The 26648-nt window shown below is 44.3% G+C and overlaps 1 protein-coding gene across 1 annotated transcript in view; it reads left to right on the forward strand.

Moving 5' to 3' along the window:
* Positions 1-26648, forward strand: part of LOC309672770 (antigen WC1.1-like) — a gene marked incomplete at its 3' end in the record, with an annotated part of 29573 nt that extends 2925 nt beyond the window's left edge. Inside the window, exons 3-17 of the mRNA XM_082484360.1 lie at positions 6146-6460; positions 8031-8339; positions 9942-10256; positions 11031-11342; positions 11771-12088; positions 12816-13130; positions 18956-19270; positions 20028-20090; positions 20177-20491; positions 20687-20722; positions 21017-21154; positions 21455-21550; positions 22153-22236; positions 25228-25389; positions 26539-26648. Of these exons, the coding sequence (XP_082340486.1) occupies positions 6146-6460; positions 8031-8339; positions 9942-10256; positions 11031-11342; positions 11771-12088; positions 12816-13130; positions 18956-19270; positions 20028-20090; positions 20177-20491; positions 20687-20722; positions 21017-21154; positions 21455-21550; positions 22153-22236; positions 25228-25389; positions 26539-26648 (3203 nt within the window). The remainder of the gene's footprint in view (positions 1-6145; positions 6461-8030; positions 8340-9941; positions 10257-11030; positions 11343-11770; positions 12089-12815; positions 13131-18955; positions 19271-20027; positions 20091-20176; positions 20492-20686; positions 20723-21016; positions 21155-21454; positions 21551-22152; positions 22237-25227; positions 25390-26538) is intronic.

The following is a 26648-nucleotide window of genomic DNA, read 5'->3' on the forward strand; positions in this document are numbered from 1 at the left end:
GGCCTGGGTCCATGGGCAGAGTGTGTGGTGGAGACCCCCATTGGGGAAGCTCAAGGCCTTTAAAGATTATTAATGCAGTCGGGACTCTGACAGTTGGATCAAACCTGTCCTATAGATGTTTGCTTTGATTTTCCGTTGTGTTTCAGGTTTTGAAACAGTGCTAATTTGGGGCCAAAGTTACCAGGCTGTTACATGACTGTCCTGTAAACTTTCTCTAGCTATGTGGTCAATCTGAAAGATCCTCCAGGACCCAAAAGAAGTTGCCAGCCCTCTTCAGGGATTTACTTGTTCCATAACAAGCTGAAATTCAAATCTGATCAAATTGAAGACAAGTCTCAGATGAGGTGGCCAAACTCTTCCTGATTCTTGTGTGCACTTAGTTTGTAGTTTGTCCTTAATACAGTAATACCAAGGTCTTGCATGTGGGTTTATACCATTTGATTTCCCACCCATTTTGTTGTGTTCTCTTTCATGCTCTAAACTCAAGTGGCTTTCAATTCACATGGTTCAGTAATGCCAACACAGCAGGTTTTTTTCCATTTTTCTCCTTTTAAGTTTTCTCCTTGAGAAACACACAGGTCATATCCAACAACTTGGTTCCCAGGGGTGCATGAGCCGACAGCAGCAGTTAACAAAGTTTTCAAGGGGCAGACTTAAGGTTTCTTCGTTCCATCACAAAAGCTGAAGCGCCTCCTTTCCTCTGAAACATAAAATTTCTTTCAAATATGTCAATATTCTATATATAATTCAATTGGGCATTTATATCCAGCAAATAATTCGATACCTGTCTTGATTTCAGGTTGGCCTGTATCCCAAGGTTTAAGGCATGTATCTTTTTTCTGTTATCACTGCTTTACTATCTGATTACTGCTTGATAAATCCTTCTTGAAAACCTTTCTTGTGCAGGGGTTGTTGAAACTGGTAGCATGATAGCTACAAAGCAGTTACAGCTCTATTTCCTGAGATCCAGCTGGTAGCAAGGCTAACTTTTAGTCCCAATAGGTGCACACACATGTAACACACACACATTGATTTACAGATATGCACACACACACACATATACATATGTACATGGCTGGCTACATAGACATAAACATGCACTAGCGACACAAACACAAATAGCACCAATGGCCTTATCATGAACAACTGATGTCACCTATCTTAACTTCTGTAAGGCTTTTGACATGGTCCAACACAACGTTCTTGTCATTAAACTGGAAATATATGGTTTTGATGGGTGGACTATTCAATGGACAAGGAATTGGCTGGATGGCCACATCCAAAGAGCTGCAGTCAAAGGCTCAATGTCCAAATGAACATCAGTAACAAGTGGTGTCCCTCAGGGGTCCATACTGGGACCAGTACTGTTCATTATCTTTATTAATGACATAGATAGTGGCATCAAGTGCACCCTCAGCAAGTTTGCAGATGACACCAAGCTGAGCGCTGCAGGTGATACTCTTGAGGGAAAGAATGCCATCCAGAGGGACCTTGAGAGGTTTGAGAAATGGACGAATATGAACCTCGCTTCATGTTGTTCAAGGCCAAGCGCAAGGTCCTGCACCTGGGGTGGGGCAATTCCCAGGATCAGTACAGACTGGAGGATGAGTGGGTTAAAAGCAGCCCTGATGAGAAGGACTTGGGAATACTGGTGGGTGACAAATTGGACATGAGCCAGAAATGTGTGCTCTCAGCCTAGAAAGCAAATCATATCCTGGGCTGCATCAAGAGAAGCGTCGCCCCAGGTCAAGGGAGGTGATTCTTCCCCTCTACTCTGCTCTCATGGGACCCCACTTGGAATACTGTGTCCAGCTCTGGGATCCCCAGCAGAAGAGAGACATGGACTTGTTGGAACAGGTCAAGAGGAGAGCCACAAAAATGATCAGAGAGCTGGAACACCTCTCCTATGAGGACAGGCTGAGAGAGTTGGTGTTGTTTATCCTGGAGAAGAGAACGGTCTGGGGACACCACCTTGTGGCCTTTCAATACTTAAAGGGGGCTTATAAGAAAGATGGAACGAGTCTTTTTACCATGGCCTGTAATAACAGGACAAACAGAAATGGATTTAAGCTGAAAAAGGTAAATTTAGATTGGATAAAAGGAAGGCATTTTTTACAATGAGGGTGGTGAAACACTGGAACAAGTCGCCCAGGGAAGTTGTGGATGCCCCAACCCTCAAAGTGTTCAAGGTCAGGTTGGATGGGGCTTTGAGCAACCTGATATAGCAAAAGATGTCCCTGCCCATGGTAGGGGGCTTGGAACTAGATGATCTTTAAGGTCCCTTCCAACCCAAACCATTCTGTGATTCTATGATTCTATGTTTTCTTCTCTGGCTGATCAGAATAGTCAGTCTGGCTGATCAGAAGTCCATCAGTAGGAAATATGCAAGTTCATACAATTTTGATTCCTCCAGACACTCAGCCCATCCAGTATCTGGTCCTGGATCCTTTGTCTCTGTATCTTCCTCATGCACTGACGCACATGCAAATGCATCTTTGAGTTGACACCCTGACCTTACCATCTCCCCAGTATTTGGCCTGGACCCTCTGGTCCCTCTGGTAGCCAATTTCTCCAGTTACCTCACTCCCAGAGACACATACACATTCTTGGCTCCCAAGCCAATTAACTTACTCACTGGTTAGTCCAGCTTGATATTCACTAGCAATCACACACTGGCATGCGGTACCCTCACTCATTCCAGTTGCTGGCATCTTTTGTGGTTTCACACCAGTAGGCAGCTAAGCACCACATAGCCGCTCACTCACTGTCCCCCGGTGGGATGGGTGTCACAATCCATTTGGATCTCTCAAATTTACAGGACAATTTACTCTGGGAAGAGAATTGGAAGGGTAAAAGTGAGAAAAACTTGTGGGTTGAGATAAAGACAGTTTAATAGGTAAAGCAAAATCTGTGTGCATAAGCAAAGCAAAATAAGGAATTCATTCACTACTTCCCATTGTCAGGCAGATGTTCAGCAGGACAGCAGGGCTCCATCATGCATAATTTCTTCTTGGGAAGACAAACATCCAAACACCAAACATCCCCGCTTCCTCCTTCTTCCGCAGCTTTTATTGCTGAGCACGATGTCATACGGTATGGACTATCCCTCTGGTTAGGTGGGGTCAGCTGTCCCAGCTGTGTCCCCTCCCAACCTCTTGTGTACCCCCAGCCTACTCACTCGCAGTGTGAGAGGCAGAAAAGGCCTTGATGCTGTGTAAGCACTGCTCAGCAATAACTAAAACATCCCTGTGTTATCAACACTGGTTTCATGACAAATGCAAAATATAGCCCCATACAAGCTACTATGAAAAAACTTAACTCTATCCCAGCCAAAATCAGTACAGCACCAAAAACACGTGCTTCTGTGACTTGTGGTCCAGCTCCAGCTGCTGGCACTTAGAACTCCATACACACACATGCACACTGAATAGAGTCACGTCAACCAGGAAAACAGTTGGAAATAGATTTTAATAAGAAGACACAATGGACCGTGCTGATTAGGTGGAGGGTACAGCCAGACAAAAATACTGACCAGCAGTCTGCTTACCCACCACCACACGCTTTTCACAGAATCACAGAATGGTTGAGTTTGGAAGGGCCCTCTGGAGGTTATCTGGTTCAACTACCCTGCTCAAGCAAGGAAGCCAACTCCATAACCTCCCTGGGTAACTTGTTTGAGTGCTCAGTCATCCTCATGGTAAAAAAGTGTTTCCTGATATTCAGATGGAAACTCCTGCGTTTCGCTTTGTGCCCATTGACTCTGGTCCTTTTATCCACTTACCCTTATATTTTCCCATGCTTGCTCCTAACAAAAAATCCTTGATCCTTCCCTTACCCTACCTTTGATTCCTCTCCTAAACATCCCATAATAAACCTTATGCAATTGCAAGATGCTCTTCTTTTGCATCCCATGTGCAGAAGGAATGTGTCCCCTATATCATCTAGGCAGTAGTCCCCCTTAGTCTCTAAGGTGACACAGAAAGCCCTCATGTTGATTCATCTGATGGGTTTCACACCTGGACAATGGGGCTGATCGGTCTGCTGGGAGAACCCTGGAAGGGGTGAGGGCAGGACTCTTATTAGATTATTGGGGTTCCACCACCTGCCATTGTTCCTCTGTTCTCCTTTGCATATGGAGACAAGCTTTCTATCACATAACCTAACAAATGAATGCCACCCATACTGTTGTTTAATTACAACAGCGACTGTTTTTGATGGAATTTGGCAGAAGGTTTGGGTTTTTTTTTTGTTTCAATGTCTGTTTTCACAAATGTCTACAGAAAATCATGGTCTACATCAATTCAGAATATTAACTCAACATGTTATATGATTCTGTAATTCTGTTGTCCCAAATCTGGGTTCTTTACTTGGTGTGCAAAAACCAAGCGACAGACAGAGTCAAGATATTCGTTTTATTCCAGTTCTGCGCAGAAAAGGGTGCTAGGCAATAATTCACAAAGCTAGCACACCTGTTAGGAGACACCTAGGGTCTTTTATACAAAAAGGCAACAAAGGAAAATCACATCAAAATAGCTGATAGGCCACTTGTAATTATATAACAAAACCTCATTTGCGCATGTCCCAACTCCTGACTGGCTCATTATACTAAGGTGGTCTTACATTTACGTATAAAATCTCCTCCTAGAGGTGTGATTTTTAGTATTAAAATTATCTAAGGTAACTAGAAGTTATACCTTCATCCTATCAGCTACCACTAGGTTACTGTTTAACTTTCTGTTCTGTTGGGGCTCCACTTGGAACAATGATTAACTTCAGGATTGGATTATTTATGTTAATGGACTTTTTGTTTTAGGGACTTTCTATTTCCGTTGCTGTGGTTTCAGAGTAAGCCATCACATCATGGTTGCTTGGTTTTGTGGATTTTAAACTCTTTTCAACATCAATTCTGCATATAATTTTTACTCAAGCAGAGTTTTACTTTTCTGCAGATAAAGAATCTTTTTTATGAAAACATGTTCCAAAACCCTTGCTTTAAAATTTCTAGCTGGGAAAAAGAACTTAAGACAATTCCTGAACAAGTCCACTTTTTATCTTCACGTGTCATTATGTCTTAGGCTACATACTTCAGTTTTTCCAATGTTTACTGTGCCTATGTTAAGACACAGACTCAGACCTGTTCCCCCGTGTTTCTTGGGTCCTAGCAGGCCTTTGTGTAGCTTGACTTCCCAAGAACTGCTTCTGTGTCCCACCATCATTCCTGCATGTGAATGTAACAAAATTCTCCCTGTGTTTTCTATCCTATAAGTCCATGTGCTAAGCTACTATATAATTTTTGAAGCATCCATAGTAGCAGTCCAACACCGTAAAGCAAGAACCAACACGTCCAGCTCTTTATCAAGGGCTCTGTGCTGACAGTAATGTTATTTTGCAAGTCCATAGGTAAAAGGACTGGGAAATGTGTATCCATACCAAAGGGAAGAGGCAGACCTGGGAGCAGAGAAGGAAAAGAGGGTTCTTTGGGCACCAGCCCTGCCCCAAGAGATGGTGGGGCGTAAGGAACAATATGAAGACCTACCTGTCTGTCTTCTGTTTATGCTGCTGCATTTCCTCATGCCACCCCTCTCTTCCTTCATCGGGTACTCCTGACTAGGGGACCCCATGGCTAGGGCAAGAGAGGAGAGAAGGAATAAAGAGTATTGGGACACTGAGTTCCAATTAATAGTTTGTCTGAGAGGAAGAAGTCAAGACAGACAAGGGAAATTGCTTCTTCACACCACACTGAACACAGAAATGAAGAAACTGGTGCCCAGTGAATATTTTCAGCTGGATATCATCATGGCAGAACAATAAAGAGAAAGGAGGAGTCTCTGTTGAAGCCTTTGTGAATCACACAGCAGGGACATTACTCATCATTTCCCAGCCCTGATAGGTCAGAATAAGAGAAAGCGCACCTGTCATTAGAAATAACTTACATTTTAGCAGTGCGATTAGCTCAAACTTGTAAATACAGACACAACTCCCTGCAAGAAACCTTTAAATTGGACTATTTAGAAAGTTGAGCCAAATAAATCTGATTTAAGAGTAAATTAATAATAATAATAATAATGTCATTAACCATCTGATAATGATAATCATGATTAGGCACTGTCCTTTCCATAATCTTGCTCTGTCTCTGTGTATGAAGGTGCTGATGAACTGAGGCTGTCAAATGGAACTGGCCCCTGCTCTGGGAGAGTGGAAGTAAAACATGAGGAGAAGTGGGGAACTGTGTGTGATGGTGACTGGACCATAGAAGATGCTGAGGTTGTTTGTAAGCAACTACAATGCGGATCTGCTGTTAAGGCCCTCAATCGAGCTCCTTTCGGAGAAGGATCTGGACCAACATGGCTGTATCGAGTTGATTGCCGTGGTGATGAATCTGCTCTCTGGAACTGCACACATACAGGATGGGGTGCCTTTACCTGCCCTCATTACTTTGATACTGGAGTGATCTGCTCAGGTAAGAAGTCATCCAACCCTGTATAACAGAAAAATGCAATGAGGCGGAAATCAAACTTTGTCCTAGCTGGATAAAGCCAAGTATTGCACACAGGTGCAATGGCCTCTACTCAACCAAAGCAAGTTGCACTAGCATTAAGTCTTCTCCTGACTGCAAGTGTACATCTACATACATATTGGGGCACAGCAGTGACACAGAATCAAAGTAGACATAGTCAATGACACAGAATCAACGTAGATATACATAGAACAGAATACAAAGTAGATATACATAGAACAGAAAAAGAAACACTTTCTTTCTACCACAGCTCTCCCAGGCAACAGGAGAGCAGTACTAAACTCGTTTTTGACCCGCAATAGGGGCTACAAAAGCAGGTGTAAATGGAGAAGCAAGAAAATGTTGTGTTATGCCATACAACTGCCCTTCTTCTCCAGATCTTCGTATAAGCTAAGACAGGACAGTCTACAATGGCAAACAAATCCAATGTATGTCTCGCGCCCTTCCTCTGCAAGATGTGCATGGTTTTGCTCTTTAGATAAAGTACCATTGCAAGAGGTTTTTCCTTCCCAGCTTCAGGACTTTACATTTGTCCTTTTTGATTTTTATAAGGTTCCTGTCAGCCCACTAATCCAGCCTGTCTAGGTCCCTCTGAGTGGCAGCTCTGCCCTTGGGGTTATCTCTCCACACTCCCCAAATGCATTCCATCACCTCCTCCAGGTTTTTGATAAAGATGCTGAACAGAACACGTCCCAGGAAAGACCCAACAAGTGGTATTCCCCTTGTTGCCAGCCTCCAGGTATAGCGCAACCCACTAATCACTACTCTCCGAGCCTGACCACCTAATTACCTTTTTAACCATTTATTTTTCCACCCACCCAGACTCTAACATCCCAGTTTGGACACAAAAACATTGTGCAAGACAGTGTCAAAGACCTTGCTAAATATGAGGTAAATGACACATGCTGGTGTCTCCTCATCCACAAATCCAGTCACGTTTAGCAGAGAAAGTAATAAGGTCACACAGGCATGATTTACCTTTGGTAAATCCATGCTGACTCTTCCCATTCGCCTTCTTGTGCCTAGAAATGTTTTCCAGGAGGACTCACTCCATGTTTTTCCCAGGTACCAAAGTGAGGCTGACCAGCCTGTACATCTCCAGACTGTCTTTTTTGTCTTTTCTGGAGATGGATGCAACTTTTCCTCATTCTGGGGTGCTTCAGCTTCCTATTTATTTGAATAATGACGTCTCAAGGACACACACTAGTAAATGGCTATTTTTTTTTTTAATTATTTGGGGATTGCTCCTTCTCAAGCATTTGGCAAATGTTCAAATTTCCCTCCTTCTGTAGCCTCCCAAGGATTTAGTATTTTCACATATTAAGAAACCATCATTCCCACACACCATTTTCTCTCTTGTCAGTGGCATACAGGGATTGCCACAATAGTTACTTAAAAGTGTCAGTGGTCCTCAGAGAAGTGACATGTGTCTTGTCCATGAAGGCATGGGAGTTATTAAATTAGGTCAGTACAACCAACCCTTGATGCTGGATTTCTTGGGGATTTTTTCCAGGTTTCTCTGAACTGCGTCTGACTGGAGGGGACACTGCCTGCTCAGGACATCTGAAAGTAAAGCAAGAAGAAACTTGGGCTACTGTCTGTTTTTCACACATTGATTTCAAAACTGCCTCCATTATATGTAATGAGTTAGAGTGTGGCCAGGCTGTGGATATCTTGAGAGGAACTCACTTTGGAGACAGACATGAACTGATCTGGCAAGAAGAGTTTCACTGTGTAGGGAATGAGACTCACCTTGCACACTGTCCCCGGATACTGCACCATAGTAAGACATGCTCTCATGATGCCACTGTTGTGTGTTCAGGTGAGACTTTGGACTGATGGATGTGATTTACATGTGTCCTTTATGTCTTCTTCCTGTCAACCCACAGTTCAGAGCCTCTGTATATTTCTGTGGTCTGCAGGGTTCTTCAGTGCCTCCCTTATCACACCTTGAGCCATACAGAGAAGGCCGGGAAGCAATACAGAGCAGTCCCACAATCTCTCATTTACTCTACCGAGAGTCTGTATTTAACTTGGGCTGTTCTAACCACTTCATTTCTGCACCAGGGATGTGGATCTCAAAAGGGCTGTAATTTCTTTTATACTACTAGAGGTAATAGTAGTATAGTGCTGAGAATTCCTTCCATGTCTTTCTCATACACATAAAAGGAAAAAACATAAAGGAAAAAACTGCCAAAGTAGACAGGCAGGAACATCGAGAAATGAACTTATTTTCTGTGCTGCCAGTGTGTATGTTAATCCCTGGCACTTTAGTTAATTATAAAACTGGGAGAGGTACCATACCTCCAAAAAGTCAAAGGAGGGACAAGTTAAAAATTTAAGTTATTAAAAAAAAAGTAAAGAAAAAGTTGTCAGAGGCCTGGATGGCTTTAGTTGTGACTGCAAGGTAATATTATTTAAAAACTCCATAGAGTCAAGACTGCTAGGGGTTCTAGATACAGCTAACTTATTGCCACCCACTACTAAAGTGATGGAACCTAGCAAACACAACTTTTTTTTGAGGGCACAAATCAAAAGGGGTAAAGTGAACATTGGGCAGAGCTGCTGGCAACACGCTGTCATAAAACAAGCCTGGATAGGACTGCAGTTCACGTCTATTTCCCAGTCAAAGGGCTGCAGTCCGTTTCAAGACTGCCTTGGACGCTGTCCCACTGGCCATGGCTACCTGGAGTGCTGGCTGGGGAGCTGCAGTCACCAAACAGCCCAGTTAGGGCATCAGTAACTGACAGGTCTTGGCTCCTGCCTCCATCTTGCAAGAGTCACAGCAGAGAGCGGAAATCCAGGTCTCATTGGGGGTGTGTGATGCAAGGACCAGGCAAGGGTAAGAAGTAACCGTGTAAGAAAATAGAGCGACTGCATAGGGCTGCCAGTAGGACACCAGTCCTACCCATGCTGCACTTAAATTATTGTGACTATGCTGATGAGCATGGCCTGTTGTGTTCAGAACCTTATGCTGTGGCATGGATGAAAGTTGAGAAATGCACACTGCAGGTGCTGCTTACCAGGTAATGTGAGACAACTGAGAGAGTGCTACTAGTGGCTCCTCCTCTGAGCTTCTAACATGCTCCAGTGCAAGGCAACGCTGGAACTGCCTGCGCAAGGAAAGGTGTTGCAGGTAGCAGCAGTATTGTGGGGGGAGGATAGAGCAGAGCAGAGGAGGAGAGACTGAACTTAAAGAGTCAAAAGACTTTTAGTCATGTAGTGCAGGCTACAACATGGACAATAAACCCCTTTTTTTTTTCCAGAGCTGGCTTATGAGTATCCTGTCTAACATGCTTCCCTGAGACATAGTGAGTGCTAGTTCCTTGCAGCTAGTTCCTTGCAGCTAGATCTCTCTTACAAATTTCAATACAATATGACAAACAGAAAAAGTAACTCCTAAGTTCCTTTATTCTTCCTGCAGGCTATGGTGGGTACAGGCTGGCAAATGGCAGTACCACATGTTCAGGGAGAGTAGAACTTCTTCACGGAGGCACGTGGGGAACCCTGTGTGACTACCTGTGGGATCTACCAGCTGCCAATGCCCTCTGCCAGCAGCTGGACTGTGGAGTTGCCCTACTGATACCAGGTGGACAGTCCTTCAGGAAAGGAAATGAATCTCTCTGGAATGGGACATTCAGCTGCAAGGAGAATGGCTCAGGCCTGAGAGCCTGTCCTGTGAGTGTCCTACGTCATGATGAATGCCCTGATGGAAAAGATGCTCGTGTGATATGTTCAGGTAAGCAGCAGGAAGGTCTAAGAGGAGAACTGAAAACTTCTTTGAGGAAAAATATGGACCCAAATCCAATGGGTGCCTGTGGAGCCAAGCTCTGTCTTTTATCTGCTGCTACAGGCATTTCCAGTATTTGAGGCTGCACTTCACCCGTACCACAAGGCTGCCCTCTGTGAAATGCTCCTAGTGACAGGGAACAGCAAGAACAGGGCTGCTCCACAAGGTAGGATGAGCTGGGGGCAGAGGGTGAGGACAACACAGGCGGTGCCCTTACCCATCAAGGCACAATCCAAAGCATCTGCACAGAGGACAGAGGAAGGTCCTGATAACAAGGTCTATGGACAGTCACAGACAAGGCAAAGTAATCAATCAGATGTAGACTCCAACTGGAAAGTAGTCAGGAGAAGCAGGAGACAAGACTGGAGACAGTTACACCATTCACAGACTGAAGGTCTGGTCCAGTAAGATACATAGCTGCAGGCCCCAGGTGAGGCTGGTCAGAACAATTAAGGTCTATTGGTTCACCCAAAGACCTGAAACCTAGTTTCTTGAGTTTAATAATTGCAAAGGGGACCAGATCCTTATTTTTAGTCATTCTTCTTAGTAAAATAAGGGGGACTTAAGTCTAGTTATGAGTATGGAAGTTCCAGTGGCCCAGTGGAGTAATTTTTACTACTGAATGCTAAGGAAAACTCATTCCCATTTCCCAGTCACTTTCAGGTCATGCCCATGAGCAGTTACGAACATGACATCTCAGTACTCACTTTCTCTTATATTCAGGGTGCCCCGGGGGCAGGTTAGTGAATGGCACCACATGCTCTGGCAGAGTGGAGATCCGCCATGGAGACACATGGGGAAGACTCTGCCGTTCCCACTGGAATTTGCGAGCTGCCAACGTTCTCTGCCATCAGCTGAACTGCGGCTACGCAAAGTCAATCCAGACAGGAGACCGTTTTGTGGACAGGAACGGGCCTGTATGGAGAGATGCTTTTCACTGTGAAGGGACAGAGTCCTGCCTGTGGGATTGCGCTCAGGTGACTTTGGGCAATCCAAGCTGTTCAGCCGGAGATGCAGCCACTGTTATTTGCTCAGGTAAGTCAGAAGTGGCCTTTTATGGGCAGTGCAACTTCAGACAAAAGCAGCATTAGTGATCTCACTCTGCCAAGCAAGTCTGGTACATCAGCCTGTCTCTAATGCTCTTTCCTTTCCCCCACCTCTCCAACCTTTGTTTCAGCATAAAAAAATTCATTTAGTAAAGGGATTCACATTGTTGAGATGTGCCTGACTCCTCAGAGGACCTAGTCTTAGAGCTGAGGAACCCTTTCTCACTTCCCATTGCAGAGTCTTGTGTACATGAAAGCAGAGAAAGCCTTAACAGAGGCTGTCTCCTTAACCAGTGGTGAGAATTATTTTTTTACCAGCACAGAAATCTGTCTTCCATTTCTCTCCTGCATGTTATTTCTTCTGCAGTAAGAGCAGTAGATGTTATTCAATACATTTTTCAACTGTCTTGAGCCCAGGTCTTGCTGAAACACTCAGACTCTCAGGTGGTGAGAGCCACTGTGATGGGCGAGTTGAGATCTCTCTCCATGGCACATGGAGCAGGGTCCTGGATGATGACTGGAACATTAAGGATGCTCATGTGGTATGCAGACAGCTCCAGTGTGGAAATGCCGAGAAAGCCTATTACCTTCCAAGGTCTGAGCGAGGCACGGGTCCTGTGGGCTTAAGAAGTGTCCAGTGTGCTGGAAATGAGACTCAGCTGATGTTCTGTAAAACCTCCCATTCTCAGACAGTGCCAATGGGAGTTGCTGAAGACGTCGGTGTGATTTGCTCAGGTGAGTTACTGTGTGAAAGGAAGAGAATGCTTCCTCTAGCCCACCTTGTCCTGTGGTCTCGCCAGATCTTAAATAGGCATGGGTCTGAGCTTGTGATACCCACCTGCTTGAATACTGTAAGGGACAAATGATAGTTAAGGAAGCAAGTGTAATTCACATAACGCTTTCTTCATCTGATTTTCTTAAAAAAATTATCTCACAGAATCATAAAGAAATAATAGAATACAGAAGTCATAAGAACAGTAATTTGGCCGTGACTGCCACACATTCTGACTGTCACTTGCAAATTAAATAGGTTTTATTTTGTGACATTTCTGTATCTATAGACATCTGCAGCCTTTCTAAAGTAAGTTAGAACTGTTCCCACTCTTATTTTGTAACCCATCGGTAACGGGAACTGTCTCTGTCTAACAAAATGAGTTTAGATAGAAAACAGCTTCTCAGGCTTTATAAGATAACGTGATCTCCACATATACTTAGTATGACTAGACACACCTTGTTTGCAACATCTCAGAGGAATTATTCAAACATTTACCTGATGTAGGAGTAGGCCTTTCCCTTTATGAGGTTTTAGCATCACGTGAGTCCTGCCAAAAAAAAAGGTAGCAGAAGAACTGGAATATAACAAGAACACGATGCCTTAAAAGTGCTTTAAACATACAGCCATTACGCTGACCTGTGCATTGTCATTTTATTGCATGTTGACAGCTGGGTTTTCTTCCTGCAGGTAGCAGACAGATCAGGCTGGTGAATGGAACAAATCGCTGCGCTGGGAGAGTGGAGCTTTATCACGATGGCATCTGGGGCACCATCTGCGATGATAAGTGGGATCTATCAGATGCTAATGTTGTTTGTAAACAGCTGGGATGTGGACATGCCATCACGGCATTTGCCTCTGCTCATTATGGCGAAGGCTCTGGACAGATCTGGCTGGACGATGTGAACTGCACTGGGGCTGAATCTGATCTCTGGGCATGTCCCTCTAGGGCATCGGGTCAGCACAACTGCCAACACAAAGAGGATGCTGGAGTCCTGTGCTCAGGTTTGTTCAGAGAATCATTTTCTGAGCCTGTGGGTTGAAAGGGGGGGGTTGCATGAAGGGGAAGCAGAGAGTAGTGGAGACTTGTTTGGACAGCCTCTTGCTCTCTCTTGACAACAAGCACAGTTGGTCAGCGCATCCCCTTGGTCGCACCAAGATGCAAAGGGTTTACAGAAGTCTTTATTTTGCGTTAACACTTAAACACAAAAAGTGTGTGGTGGGGTGGGATATTTGGGGGATAAATTGGAGGGTTTCCAGCAAGGGGCTGTGGGTGTTCCTTGTGCAGGAGGAGGTCACCCACTGCCATGTACCCATTACAGTCAGTTACAGCTGGCTCTGAAACCAATGGGAACAACCTATTGTGCAACAAAGCATCAACCAATCAGAGAAGCATATGGTGGATCTGCTTCTGCATATTTAAGACAGAGTGCCAACTGCAAGAGGGAGGAAAAATGAAGGAGAAGTAGAAAAAGACACTGCTGGGGACATGGCTGGAGACATGGTTTCCATGCCAGAGGAGGTATGCCTTTGAAAGGGCTGTGGCCTGTGGATAAACCACACTAGAGGAGGTACAACCCCTGAAGGGGCTGCAGCATGTGGGGGGCCCATTATGGAGCAGGTACTAATCCTGAAGGGACTGCAGCCTGTGGTCAGCAGTTGCTCAGCCATGTTGGACCAAGTACAAACCCTGAAGGGACTGCAGCCTTTGGAGAGCCCACAATGGAGCAAATACAGCCCCTGAAGGGACTGCAGCCTGTGGAGCATCCATGCTAGAGCAAAGGAAAATGAATAAGAAGCAAGGAGCAGCAGGAAAAAATCACAACGTCCTGCACTGCCACCCTCACTGAAGGAATTGGGAGGGAAAACAAAGCAAGTTAGGACTAATAGAGTGGATCAAAAATGTTTCCCTCAGTGTTTGTTTAATTGTTAATGTTTTCTTTTTCTTGCCCCATTACCCAAAGCAATAATTAAGATTATGCTAAGGGCAAAAATTAAAACTAAGTTTCCCAAGTGGAAACTGCTTTGCCCATGATAGCAGACAGTAAACCTGGGAGAGGGAGACATTCTAGCAACACTAGTACCTGGCATGCCCTGAGACTGCAATAATTTTAGTGACTTCAAAGCTCCAGAGAATCCTTGATTCTGATATTGGAAATCTGTCGTGGTGTGGTGTAAGTGGTACACCCATTAGTGGGCGGGGGGGGGGGGATGGGGCAGGGGAAAAGGGTACAAACTTGTGTAAACAAGTGGGAAATTGAGAGTGTGACAGACCTTGTTAAAGTGGAAAGTGATTGGGAAGAACTCCAGTGGCCTGGAGCCTCAATATTTTGGGAGATGCAAAGGGGTTATGCTGCCCACGAAACACCAAAAGAATGGTGTGTTGCCTTGCTGTGGGCTACACCAGAGCCTACCATGCTCACAGCAGGGCTTCAGGAGGCACTGGGACAGCTTAGCAGAGCCAGGCGATCTGGTTGACAGTCTCAGTCAGAGTAACGGTCTGGTAAAAGTGGTGTTAACTAGCTCTTAGCACAAACGGGAGGATTCTGATGAGAATTCTGATGAGAAGTTAGCAGCTAGTAGCACTGAAATGGTCAAATTGCAAGCTTCAGGCTTCTTCTGGGAGCACCTAGAGCTTAAATTGACCGAACTGGACACCTTGGAAGGCAAAAGTAGGGACTCATGATGAATTAAATAATGAGTCCTTTCAGGCAGCCCTAGTTACAGTAATTAAGGAGCCCTACAGGAAAGGGTACGCTGGTCCCCAGAACTGTGACCACTCAATGGGTCTTTACTCTGATTGAACAGAGAAATGTGGAGAAACTTAGAGTCTCTGCTCTGCAATGGCTATGGCATTTCTGGGACACCAGAGAAGATGAGATATAGTTGAAAGCTTGAGACAGCAGGACTTTGGGGAGTCCTATGCAACTTGCTGTAGGTGACCCTGCTCAGGCAGGGGGGTTGGACTAGATGATCTCCAGAGGTCCCTTCCAACCCTGACCATTCTGTGATTCTGTGATTCTGTGATTCTGAGTTTGGGCCCTTGTAAACACTGTCCTGAACAATGTAGGAGGGCTCTGGGATCAGTTTATGGAGAGATATGTTGAGCGGTGCCTAATTGTGCTGATTCTACAAATAAAATGCCCCTTTGAAAGGAATGGGAAGAAGGGGATCATCAACTGAAGTTTCCTGGACTGCTGGAGTGTGGTTACAGGCAAAGGCAGAGGGACCCTGAAAAGTTTGTGATCACAAATGCTAGGGCTTGAAATCTCCAATGGCTGGGCACAGTTACTAATGCCCCTCTGGTACCATCTGGTGGGATGCCCTGTTGATCAAGAGTGACCTATTTATACCATCCTGGAGTAAGGATACCAGAAGAAGAGTGCAAGCTAACAGCACGGATGAGGATAATACCAAGGATGCAACAGTATGATCAACCTCAGGAAAAACACGAAGAGCGAATGAGAATTCTGTATGTCCCCTTCCTACACACTGGGACTTTAGGATGTATCTGAAAGAAAAGGGAAACAATATGAGAGACTGGGAAGAAAAACCCTTCATAGACCTAGCATTGTGAGCACAGGTGAAAGGTGAGAGATTATTTAAACTATTCCCTTCTGCTCCCCCGCTTCTGGACCACATACTGCTCTGACAACTGATTTGAACTTACTGCATCAGGAGGGTTCTCCCCTGGCCTGGCAGAGGATGAAGCTAACCAAATTAATTAGACTGTTCAGACAAGGCGGCCAGGCATCCTTGCCTCAACAGTGTTGTACCCTAGTAGATACCTAATGATAACAGCGCCCAGTGCACCTACTTGTCCTCTCTGTATAGCAGTGATAAACTAATAGTTCTTGGAGTAACTGGAGGATGAACATGCCCAGCTCTGGAGGAAGGGAACCTAAGCTTGAATAGATGGGTTTGGTACCCCTTACTTGTGGCCACCAGCCCTACTGCCCCTGTTATCCTTGGCATTGACTGTCTTGACCACTGGAGATGGATAGATGTGGCGGGAAGGCTTCGGGTTTTTTGGAATAGGCAGTGTGGCTTGCACAGGTGAGAACCAGCTATGGGACTCCCAGGACTCTCTAATCACCCAAACATCACTGAATTTGCTTAAATAGACTCAGGTGTTGGTCCTTTGGCAACTCCAGAAATACTAAGTAAAGGGCTATAGGAAATCATTACCCCTCTCAGTCCTGGATTTGCCATTAGGCACTCCAAAGTAAAAAGATCCCCTCAAGAAATACAGGTTTTAGGCATTTCAAACAGATGGAGATATATGCCAGCTGACCAAATTCCTTGGATAAGCACCGTGGACCTCCATGCAATAAACAAGAACCCAGGCCTTCTTGGGCATTACCGTATTTTGATGTACACACATCCCTTGTCACAGCCAATTGATCAAACACACATACCAAGGGACCTGAAATAAGCCTCATTTTGGATAGGAAGAGGAACACCAGCAAGCTTTGGAGCTCATCAGCAGAAGATAGTCCATGCCATGGCATTAGAATCAATATGGGTAGGTAGCAATATAAAAAAAAAAAATTGTTATATACACATGCAGGAAAGAAAAGCATCAAATGGAGTCTGTGGCAATGCGCATCTCAAGAGATGAGAGACACTGTTGGAACTCCGGAGTCAGAGCCACAAAGGAGCAGAAAATAACTACTCCCCTCTAGGACAAGAAGTCCTAGCTGCATACACAGAGGGTGTCTAAGTGCCACTGAAGTGAGTGCAGAGCAGTGACTGTGGTTATGCCCTAGCTAGCTGTCCTGAATTTTAGATTCAAGGACTCAAGGCTACTGAGGGAAGAGCAACCACAGCTACCTGGCCAAAAAGACTAGCCCTAGCATATGATGAATTAAGTACTGAAAATAAACAACACTGTTTGCTCACTGATGGATCCTGCAAAAGCCCAGCAGGAAAAAGGAGGTGGAAATCCTTGGTTTTCCTCTGCAGCAGAAGCTGTCATCTGGAAGGAGACTGGAAGAAGTTTGAAAAGCCTTGAAAACAGCCTTGGAACATACTCGGGAGAATCAACAGACCCACATATACAGACTCCTGGATGGTGAATAATGTGGTAAGGAAATCACTTAAAGAATGAAACTGTGATAACTGGCAGCAGTGAGGAAAACCTTTTTGAGCAGAAGTATGGAAAGTAGTACAACAGCTGCTTGAAGAAAGACCTGCTCAGTATGTCATGCTAATAATGCATATATCCCAAATTCAAAGACAGCTCAAGAAGAGAAACACAGCAAACTGGGCTGACCAGCTGGCTCAACCCATTGGTAGGGATTTGGGATGGGAGCATAAAGGAAAAGTATTTTTAGATAGATGAGCCTATGAAACTGCTGAGCATGCTGTGAGGGATCAAGGACAGAGAAGGCTGCTGACGCTTGTCTTGGGAAGATACAATGCAAGAAATTAGGCTGTGTGATGTCTGTGGAATAACACAATATACACTGTGAATAATTAAACAGTATGCACAGTGAAAGAAATGAATGTTTGGAGATGCCTGGCAAGTGCAGACCAACCCCTTCCTCCCCAGCACCACTGGCAGATGTGATGTTCTTGTAGTGGTAGAACATCACAAGGGTGGCTAGAAGCTTTCCCCACTCAGACAGCAAACGCAGGTAGCACCCTAGAAGGAATAAACAAACATATCTGTTGGCACCATGGAATGCTCCTTGGGCAGGAATCAGACAATGTAAACCATTACAAAAATACAACTGTTCAAGAATGAGTAGAGTGGGTACATCACCAGGTATCTGGAAAAGTAGAGCTGTGCAATGTTTTACTTAAACCCATGCTAAAAACACTAGGGAAAGGGTCTATCAGGGAATGTATGACATCCTCACCTTCCTCACCTCCAAGAAGCTGCGTGCCTAGCAAGAAGCTCATCATAGCAGCCCAAAACAAAACCTGAGCTCAACTGGGTGATAAACTACCAGCCAGCCCTGAGAATGGTTGGATTCAGAAGCCTGCAACAATTAAAACCCTAAGTAGTGTATTTTTTGAAGAGCAAGGGTTTACTTACTGGTTGGTCTTTGGAAAAAGAACAATGAAATGTGTGTCTTTACATCAAGTAAGTAGAAAGGAGTAATCTTACTTTACTTCATAAACTACATTCTTGTTCATGTGTGTTTCAGGCACAAGGTCTGAATTTTATAACAAATATATGTTGAGATTGGTATGATGTTAACTCCTATAACGTGGTTCCCAGAATGAGAGGTAGCATTTCGTTGACTATATGTGCACATTGTTACAATGTCAATGCCTATTGTCTGAGACTAAGGGTAGAGTTTATAATGCATGTATTTTATGATTATGGTAGAGTTTATAATGGATGTATATTCAAACACTACCTTTAAATAGGTGTTTCACAGAGGTGATAGGTGAAATGTATCAGCTATAACTGGCAGGGTTTCAGTCACCGGGGGCTGCAGGAGTGCCCTGTGCTTCTACAGAGGAGCCATTCCAGCAGGCTCTGAAATTATTGTAAACAAGTCGTTGCACAGCAAAACTTCAACAAATCAGACGAGCATATGGCACTTATGCTTCAACATACCAAAGAAATATTCCTCCAGCTGTGGGGTGTGCCCATCACTGTTGTTTGTTTATGTGGATGCTGGTGAATGCTGACTAACCAGAAAGGATCACTGTACAATTTTTGGGTTTAAGTGTTTTTGTAGTGGTTTCCTCTGGAACTTTCTCATTCAGAGTGATGAACAGGATTGCTAGCAGATTCTGGATTTCACTCATCACAGCCAAGTTCCTAGCAGAGTCAGGCCCCTCTAATTCCGTTTTTATGTCTTCACTTCTAGAGTTCCTGTCTCTGAGGCTGGTGAATGGCGATGACTGTGCTGGGCGCCTGGAAGTTTTCTACAATGGGACATGGGGGAGTGTTTGCTCCAATCGTATGTCTCAACTCACTGCAATAACTGTGTGCAAACACCTGAACTGCGGAGATGGTGGGGAAATTGCAAGAGACTTCCAGTACGGCAGAGGTTCTGGGCCCACATGGCTGGACCACATTGAGTGTACTGAGCAACATAGCTCTCTCTGGCAATGTCAGTCAGACCCCTGGGATCCTCAGTCATGTGATAACCGAGCAGAAGAGACACATATTTCTTGCACTGGTAATTAGAAATGCATCTGTACAGGACTACACAGACATATACATAAACCTATGCATGCATATATGGACATTGTAGTAATTACCTCACGTTCGTTTGTTGTCTGGCATATATTACTTCTAGTATCATGTAAATTGCAGAAATATTTTTCTTTGCCTATATACTTGATGTAAATGAGTGAATTAAAATTACATTAGTGTCAACAGGTGCAGTTACCCAGTAGAAATCCCAAGGAAGTCCCTGATAGGATGGTGCCATTGCGTATTTTTAAAGCAAAAATCTATGATACGCAGTCAGTCTGTGAGATCTGAGTTAGGGTCAGACTTCTCAATAAGTATAGAGGCATGTATGTGTTCCTACATGGATGGAGGCATACGAGTGCACATGTACATGTACGCACATGCATGCACACAGCCATGGACAAGTGTATGAATTAGTTCAGTTCTAAAGGTCCATTTCTAATGCCTGCTATTATAACAATATTTCATACCTGTGGGTTCCCACTATAATATAAATGAATTCTAGATGACATTCAGATCTCCTGGAAGGGATTGCAACTGCTTCACACAAGAACAAAGAAAGCACAGTCATCGGGAAGACTATTTAATTCACAGCAATAGCCAAAGAGTGATCCACCAAGTACTAAATAGGCTATACATATATTACAGGAAAAAATTTACTTGATTAATTTTCAGGCATTTTATATGCCCTTGCTCTTTTCAGAGAATAATTAATTTATTTCAGTATTTAAATTCTGCAGGAAGAAAAGAGACAACGTCTCCAACCACATTTGCTGAGTGTCCAAACTCTACAAGTTGTTCAGGTACCTCTACCTCTTTGTTTCTCTTTGTTGGTCCCTACGGACCTTCCTATGGTTTCAGCAATACAGAAGGTTTCTGTGTTTTGCAGACAGGGAGAAGTTACGAGTCATAGGAGGAGAGGATGGATGCTCAGGCAGAGTGGAGATTTGGCACCAAGGTTCTTGGGGAACAGTCTGTGATGATTCCTGGGACGTGGCAGATGCTAATGTTATATGCAGGCAGCTGGGTTGTGGATCTGCTGTGTCTGCTCTGAGTGAAGCTGCCTTTGGAGAAGGGACTGGTCCCATCTGGTTGGAGAAGGTGCACTGTAAAGGAACAGAGTTGTCTCTTTGGGACTGTCCTGCCAAGCCATTGTTCGGCAAAAACTGTGATCATAAGGAAGATGCTGCTGTGAATTGCTCCGGTTAGTGACTGATCCTTTGGTTCATTACACACATCCGGGAAAGAGGTGGATAGAGGAACCTTATGTCAGCTGTACATCCCAGTGACTAGCCCCTTCATAATTTTGACTGCAGAAGCCTCACAAATGATGTGGAGATGTTCTCCCTATTTTTCACACTTGCCTCTTCCTTAATCTGGACTCACATTCCTTTTGCAGGTATCACGGAAACAACAGCACCACCCACCAGAGCAGGTAAAACATTCCTTCTTCCCCCTTTCTTTCTCCCATCAAATGACAATTTAATGTCCCCAGTACTGCATAGCAGATAAATCAGCAGTTTATTCCAGCTCATCAGAAAGCAGTCTTTTGTAAAGGAGAGCCGAGTGGCGCTCTCCCCAGCTGCTGAATTCTGGCTGCTTGAGCAGGACCCACAACTGGGCAGCTGATGATCTACCCTGCTAGCATGGGCACAGCAGGAGGCTACAGAGGAACAGAACCCTTTGGGTCACCTGATTCTCTACCTGTTGCCTCTTCATTTCCATTCAGATCCTCCCCGTCGCCCTGCAACAAACACTACGAGAATTTCAGTGCCGGTCATCCTCTGCATTATCCTGGGGGCCATTCTCTGCCTGGTCCTTGCCATTCTTGCTGGACAGATCCGAAGCGCCAGGGCACAGCAGAGAGGTAGGTCCCTCAGGACTGGTATGAAACGCCTCCTTGAGATGGCTGGAGAGTGTTTAGTTGGCTGGGGAGGCTGGGGGGATGGGTGACTGAAATGAATGGCATCTGTTGCCACCCAAAGATTTTCATTTACCATCTGGCAGAGAAAGAGCCCGGCAGTGCTTGTCCTCAGCCAGCACCTCTCAGTGACTTTCTGGGTACCAACCAGGCCATGTAGACTCATTCAGGTCACTTCTCCTTTTAATGACCCCCACCTGAGCATGAGCAGAGACTGTGTGAGTGACCATTGCCTTTTACTTTCAGGCGCCAGAATATCCTATGACCCCTTCTCTGAGGCTGTCTATGAAGAGATCGACTATAACCTGATGAGGGAAAAGCAGAGCATGACTGGCCTTGCAGGTCTGTATGTCATGTTCTTGTCAAAGGAAAACAACTGAGGCTAATTCCTCCTGGTGGCCCAGATCCGAATCTGATACTTTGCAGCTCCCAAATCTATTGGGAAATGGAAAATTCCTAGATTTGAGGAGAGGGGTTTCCTGCCCACTGGACAACTGGACGCTGCCAATTCCTCTCCTAGGGACAATTCATTCTGTGCTGTCCTCACTGCAGCCATAGGACATAGATCAGTATAGGCCAAGCAACCAAACAACTACACACACACACACACCAAAAAAAAAAAAAAAAAAGGCTTTTGCTGCAATTATTGCACGCATAAACAAATAAAGGAATAATCTGGATCTCCCTCCCAGCAGCTATGTGTCTCTGTAGGCTTCCTCCTGTCAACTGCTTTCCTCCCTTCATGGCTTGCCTCCCCCATGAGCCACAGAGAGGTGTTATGGGGCCCCCGAGGGATTCTGTAAGCACTTTACCTTGCAGAAGTAATACTGACTACCCAAGAATCTTCTTGACTTGCGTGGTATTACTGTATCTTTTCCTTATGGTGCAGTGTTAGCAGCTAAGGAGAGTTTAATCTGATATCATACTCTTTCTCATTTGCCCAGATTCTTATTCAGAGAGCTCAAAAACAAAAGCACAGTTTTATAGCGGGGACAGTGACGCAGAAAATGGTCCTGGAGCAACTCAAGGTAATGGAAGATCGGTATCCTGCAAAGAAAGAAACCCCAAATCAGGGTAGCTTTGTATTTCCAAAGCATCATTGGTAATTAAACTTTTTCCTTGCTGCACTTCATGTCTGCTACTGATGTTTTGATGTGAACCAAAAACTTCCGTTTAACTCTTGTGGTGGAAGGATTTCATACAACCTCGTATACAAGAGCTAGTCTTCTCTTCTGTGTGAGAAGTCGAAAACAAATATTTCCTGGTATTACTGCGCTCTTCACCCAGCACATGAATCCAACAATTTGACAACTGCTTCTCCCAGAAATTGCAACTGCAACAGCTTGTAAGATGTTGCTTCATTTCTGAGATAAATGGGGAGAATTAAGACAGAAGAATGACATGCTCTGAATAAGAACATTGGCATATCATTGGAGTTGATTAGTGAATTTTAATCTGACTGATGTGAAAAAAATGCAGTTTGCCAGATGTGGGTTGTGGTTTTTTTAACTTGAAAAAGCTGAGCGTGAGGAAGTCTTTGAAGAAGAATTTCATTTTCCTAGAGCTGATCCTAGCTCTTAGCTATTGCCTGGTCTCAGAGTTCAACTGCCAAAGGCATGAGCAGGTTTGGACCACAGCTGCCCATATCCCTAACTCTCTGCTGTGCTATGTCTTTAATTTTGTTTCTGTTTTTTTTTTTTTATATTAAGATGGGGTTTTTTATTTAAAGTTAAGCTAAAAACTTTTCCTTACTTGCTTTGAAATGCTTATCAAGAAGATAATTATTCCAAATAAGATTTCTTTTTCTTATTCAAATTGAATATTGAGTACTAGATAAAAAGTGAAATAGGAGTGCTTTGACTGACTTTTAATTTTATACACATCTTATATGTATGTCCATGTGTGCATGTATATACTATAAAACAGCGAAAATTAATATTCTCTGAGGGATGGCTTCCAGTTAAGTACAGACCACAGAGCTGGCTGCGCCTGAGGAATCAGAGAGCTGGCTACTCACAAAACTGAGTTTGATGAATGAATAAGGAATTGGCTGGATGGCCGCATCCAAAGAGCTGCAGTCAAAGGCTCAATGTCCAAATGAACATCAGTAACAAGTGGTGTCCCTCAGGGGTCCATACTGGGACCAGTACTGTTCATTATCTTTATTAATGACATAGATAGTGGCATCAAGTGCACCCTCAGCAAGTTTGCAGATGACACCAAGCTGAGCGCTGCAGGTGATACAACGGGCACAAACTTGAGTATAGGAAGTTCCGCCTAAACATGAGGAGGAACTTCTTTACCTTGAGGGTGGCAGAGCACTGGAACAGGCTGCCCAGGGAGATGGTGGAGTCTTCATCTCTGGAGACATTCGAAACCCGCCTGGACGCGTTCCTGTGCAACCTGCTCTAAGGTGGCCCCGCTCTGGCAGGGGGGTTGGACTAGATGATCTCCAGAGGTCCCTTCCAATCCTATGATTCTATGTTTCTATGGTTCTATGATATGCTTGAGGGAAGGGATGCCATCCAGAGGGACCTTGAGAGGTTTGAGAAATGGATGAATATGAACCTTGCTTCATGAAGTTAAACAAGGCCAAGTGCAAGGTCCTGCACCTGGGTTGGGGCAATCCCCAGGATCAGTACAGACTGGGGGATGAATGGATCGAGAGCAGCCCTGATGAGAAGGACTTGGGAATACTGGTGGGTGACAAATTGGACATGAGCCAGAAATGTGTGTTCGCAGTTCAGAAAGCCAATTATATCCTGGGCCAGCAGGTCATGGCCAGCAGTGTGGCCAGCAGGTTGATGGAGATGATTCTTCCCCTCTTGTGAGACCCCACCTGGAGTACTGCATCCAGCTCCGGGAGTCCTCAGTACAGGAAAGACATGGACCGGTTGGAGCAGGTCCAGAGTAGGGACCTCAAAATGATCAGAGGGTTGGAATACCTCTCCTATGAAGAAAGGCTGAGAGAGTTGGGGTTGTTCAGCCAGAGAAAAGAAGCAGAACAACAGATATTTTTCTTCTAAGGTTTGGCCTAGGTTTGCAGCCACATGCCCATAGGTGTCCTTTTCATCTGGGATAGAGTTAATTTTCTTCCTAGTAGCTGCTATGGTTTGGATTTAGTATGAGAAGAATGTTGATAACATACATTGGTTTAGATGTTGTTAAGTAATGTTTACATTAGTCAAGGACTTTTTCAGCTTCCCAAAGAAGAGAGAGCGTAGACAAAGAAATGTTTCATACCATAGACGTCATGCTCAGTATATAAATGGGGGTTGGCCAGGAATCTGTGATCAGTGCTCAGCATGGGCTAGGTGGTGACCATCGGTGGTGAGAGTGACTTGTGTTGTATCACTTTTTTGTGTACATTCTTTTACCATTATTATTAATGTTATTTTCCTCTTCCTCTGCTGTTCTATTAAACAGTCCTTATCTCTACCCACGAGTTTTTTCCCTTTGTCCTCCTTTTCTCCCTCTTCTCCCTGCCCTACAGAGGGTGGGGAGAGTGGTGGAGTGAGCGAGTGGCTGCATGGTCCTGGTTGCTGGCTGGGGTTAAACCATGACAATAAGCAAATGGCTAAGGTTGCCTACTTAGCTAGTCCATTTCAGAGAAATTTAACAGAAGGTGGTTAAAGTAATGAAAAGACAAGGAAGCAGGTGCTACACAGAGATAAACAAGGAGTAATTTGTCACTGTGCAATTATGAAATGCAACGGGGAATCTTACTCTGCAATAAAGCCTGTCACTAACTACCTCCTTCTCCAGATCTTCTTCCCCCTCCTGTCCCTCCTCCATGTTGATTTTCACTTTCTACTTGTTACGGCAATGTATAACAATTATTGGAGCTATATCATTGCTGTCTGGAATGCCTTAGAATCCTCAGGAGGATCTTGGTTCATAATTGTTCATTATCATCATGATAATGTCAGTATTAGAGGCCCTTATCACTGGATCATCAGCTACTGCTTTCTCTAGTGGAAGATCTCCCCCTGTTATAGTTAATACCTGTACTGTTCCAGACGACTCTCCACTGCCTGGAAACGCCCTGGAAGATGGTTATGATGATGTGGCAGAAGCTTCTGGACCTAAAGATGCTTCTCTTTCTGGGCAGAATGAGCAGGAAATCATTGGGATCCCTGAAGAAAGTGAAGAAAGTGACAGAAACAAGGATTCACAGACAGGTGAGGCCAGATGAGCAGTGCTGTTAGTTTTCATAATCTATAGTTACTGTACTGAACTCAGGGAAAATCAAGGTGGAGGGTACTTGAAGGGTTCACCTAGGTTTTATCTAACTACTGTCAGGAAGGAACACTATTTACCTACATGGAAAGTGTAGGTTAGACATTTGTTATTCTGTTCTTACAGCCACTCAGTAGCAGTGTTTCCACCACCTCTGCAGGTAATCTATACCCATGCTGTGTTTTCCTTACAGCTATAAAATTCTTGCCTGTGGCCTAACCTAAGTTTTCACTGCTGCACATTAAATTGTTACTTCTTATTACAATGACCGTGGGAATACAGGAGTTGCATTCATCTTTGGAACAGCCTTTTAAGTACTTGAAGACTGTTAACATATCTCCCCTCAGTTCTTCTTTGTATTTTCTTTCTCTAGATTGCCGCAACCTAAATTAGTCAGTTTTCTACTTAGGTCTTGGTGACCAGACCTCTGCGCATTCTGTATGTCTCCACTCAGGCTGCGTCAGTAGGTCTATATCATTCCAAAAGTGTTTCAAACCCAAAATTTTACAGTATTTCTGTACAGTATAGTACTATGACCTTACTAGTGACCAGAAGGACCACTTCATATGTCGTACAAGATATCCTTCTCTTTATGCATGCTAGTGTGATGTTTCCCTTTTTTGCAACATCACAACACTCCGGAGAGTATTCAATGTCTGGCCCAATACAACTTCAAATCCTGCTCTGTAAAATACTACATACCATTAGACACTGATCTTTCTAATTATGCAGCTGATTGTTTCTCTCTTCACCTGTAGTCTTGCAAGTGTCCTTATTAAATTTCATTCTATGTTCATGAAAAGTTTGCCAGCATCATTTGAATTACAGTATAGTATGGTATCATCTGGAAAACGTAATAAGAACATGTATCTTTTATCTTAGGACTTAATAAAAATACACAGTTGTATCTAGGGCTGTCAAACAATGAGGATGAGATAAACGTTTCTCAGGGCTTTCACAGCCATGCATATCTATGGTTCTAATTGCTGGAGAAGACAACGGACAGCCCATGCTGCCAGCTGCACAGCCATTTAAAGGTAACACATACAGGATGTACATTTATCTGAGTGTTCTCCACTTGATGTTTTCAGACTGGAGTCCTAATGTGTCAGGAAACAGGACCTCTGAGGCTGAAAGTTGTTCATCCCCTGTTCTTGAAGATAGAGGCTATGATGACATTGAAGAGCTGGGACGCTTCTGA

This window comes from Vanellus vanellus (genome assembly GCF_965231255.1).
Source record: "Vanellus vanellus genome assembly, chromosome: 1".
NCBI lineage: Eukaryota > Metazoa > Chordata > Aves > Charadriiformes > Charadriidae > Vanellus > Vanellus vanellus.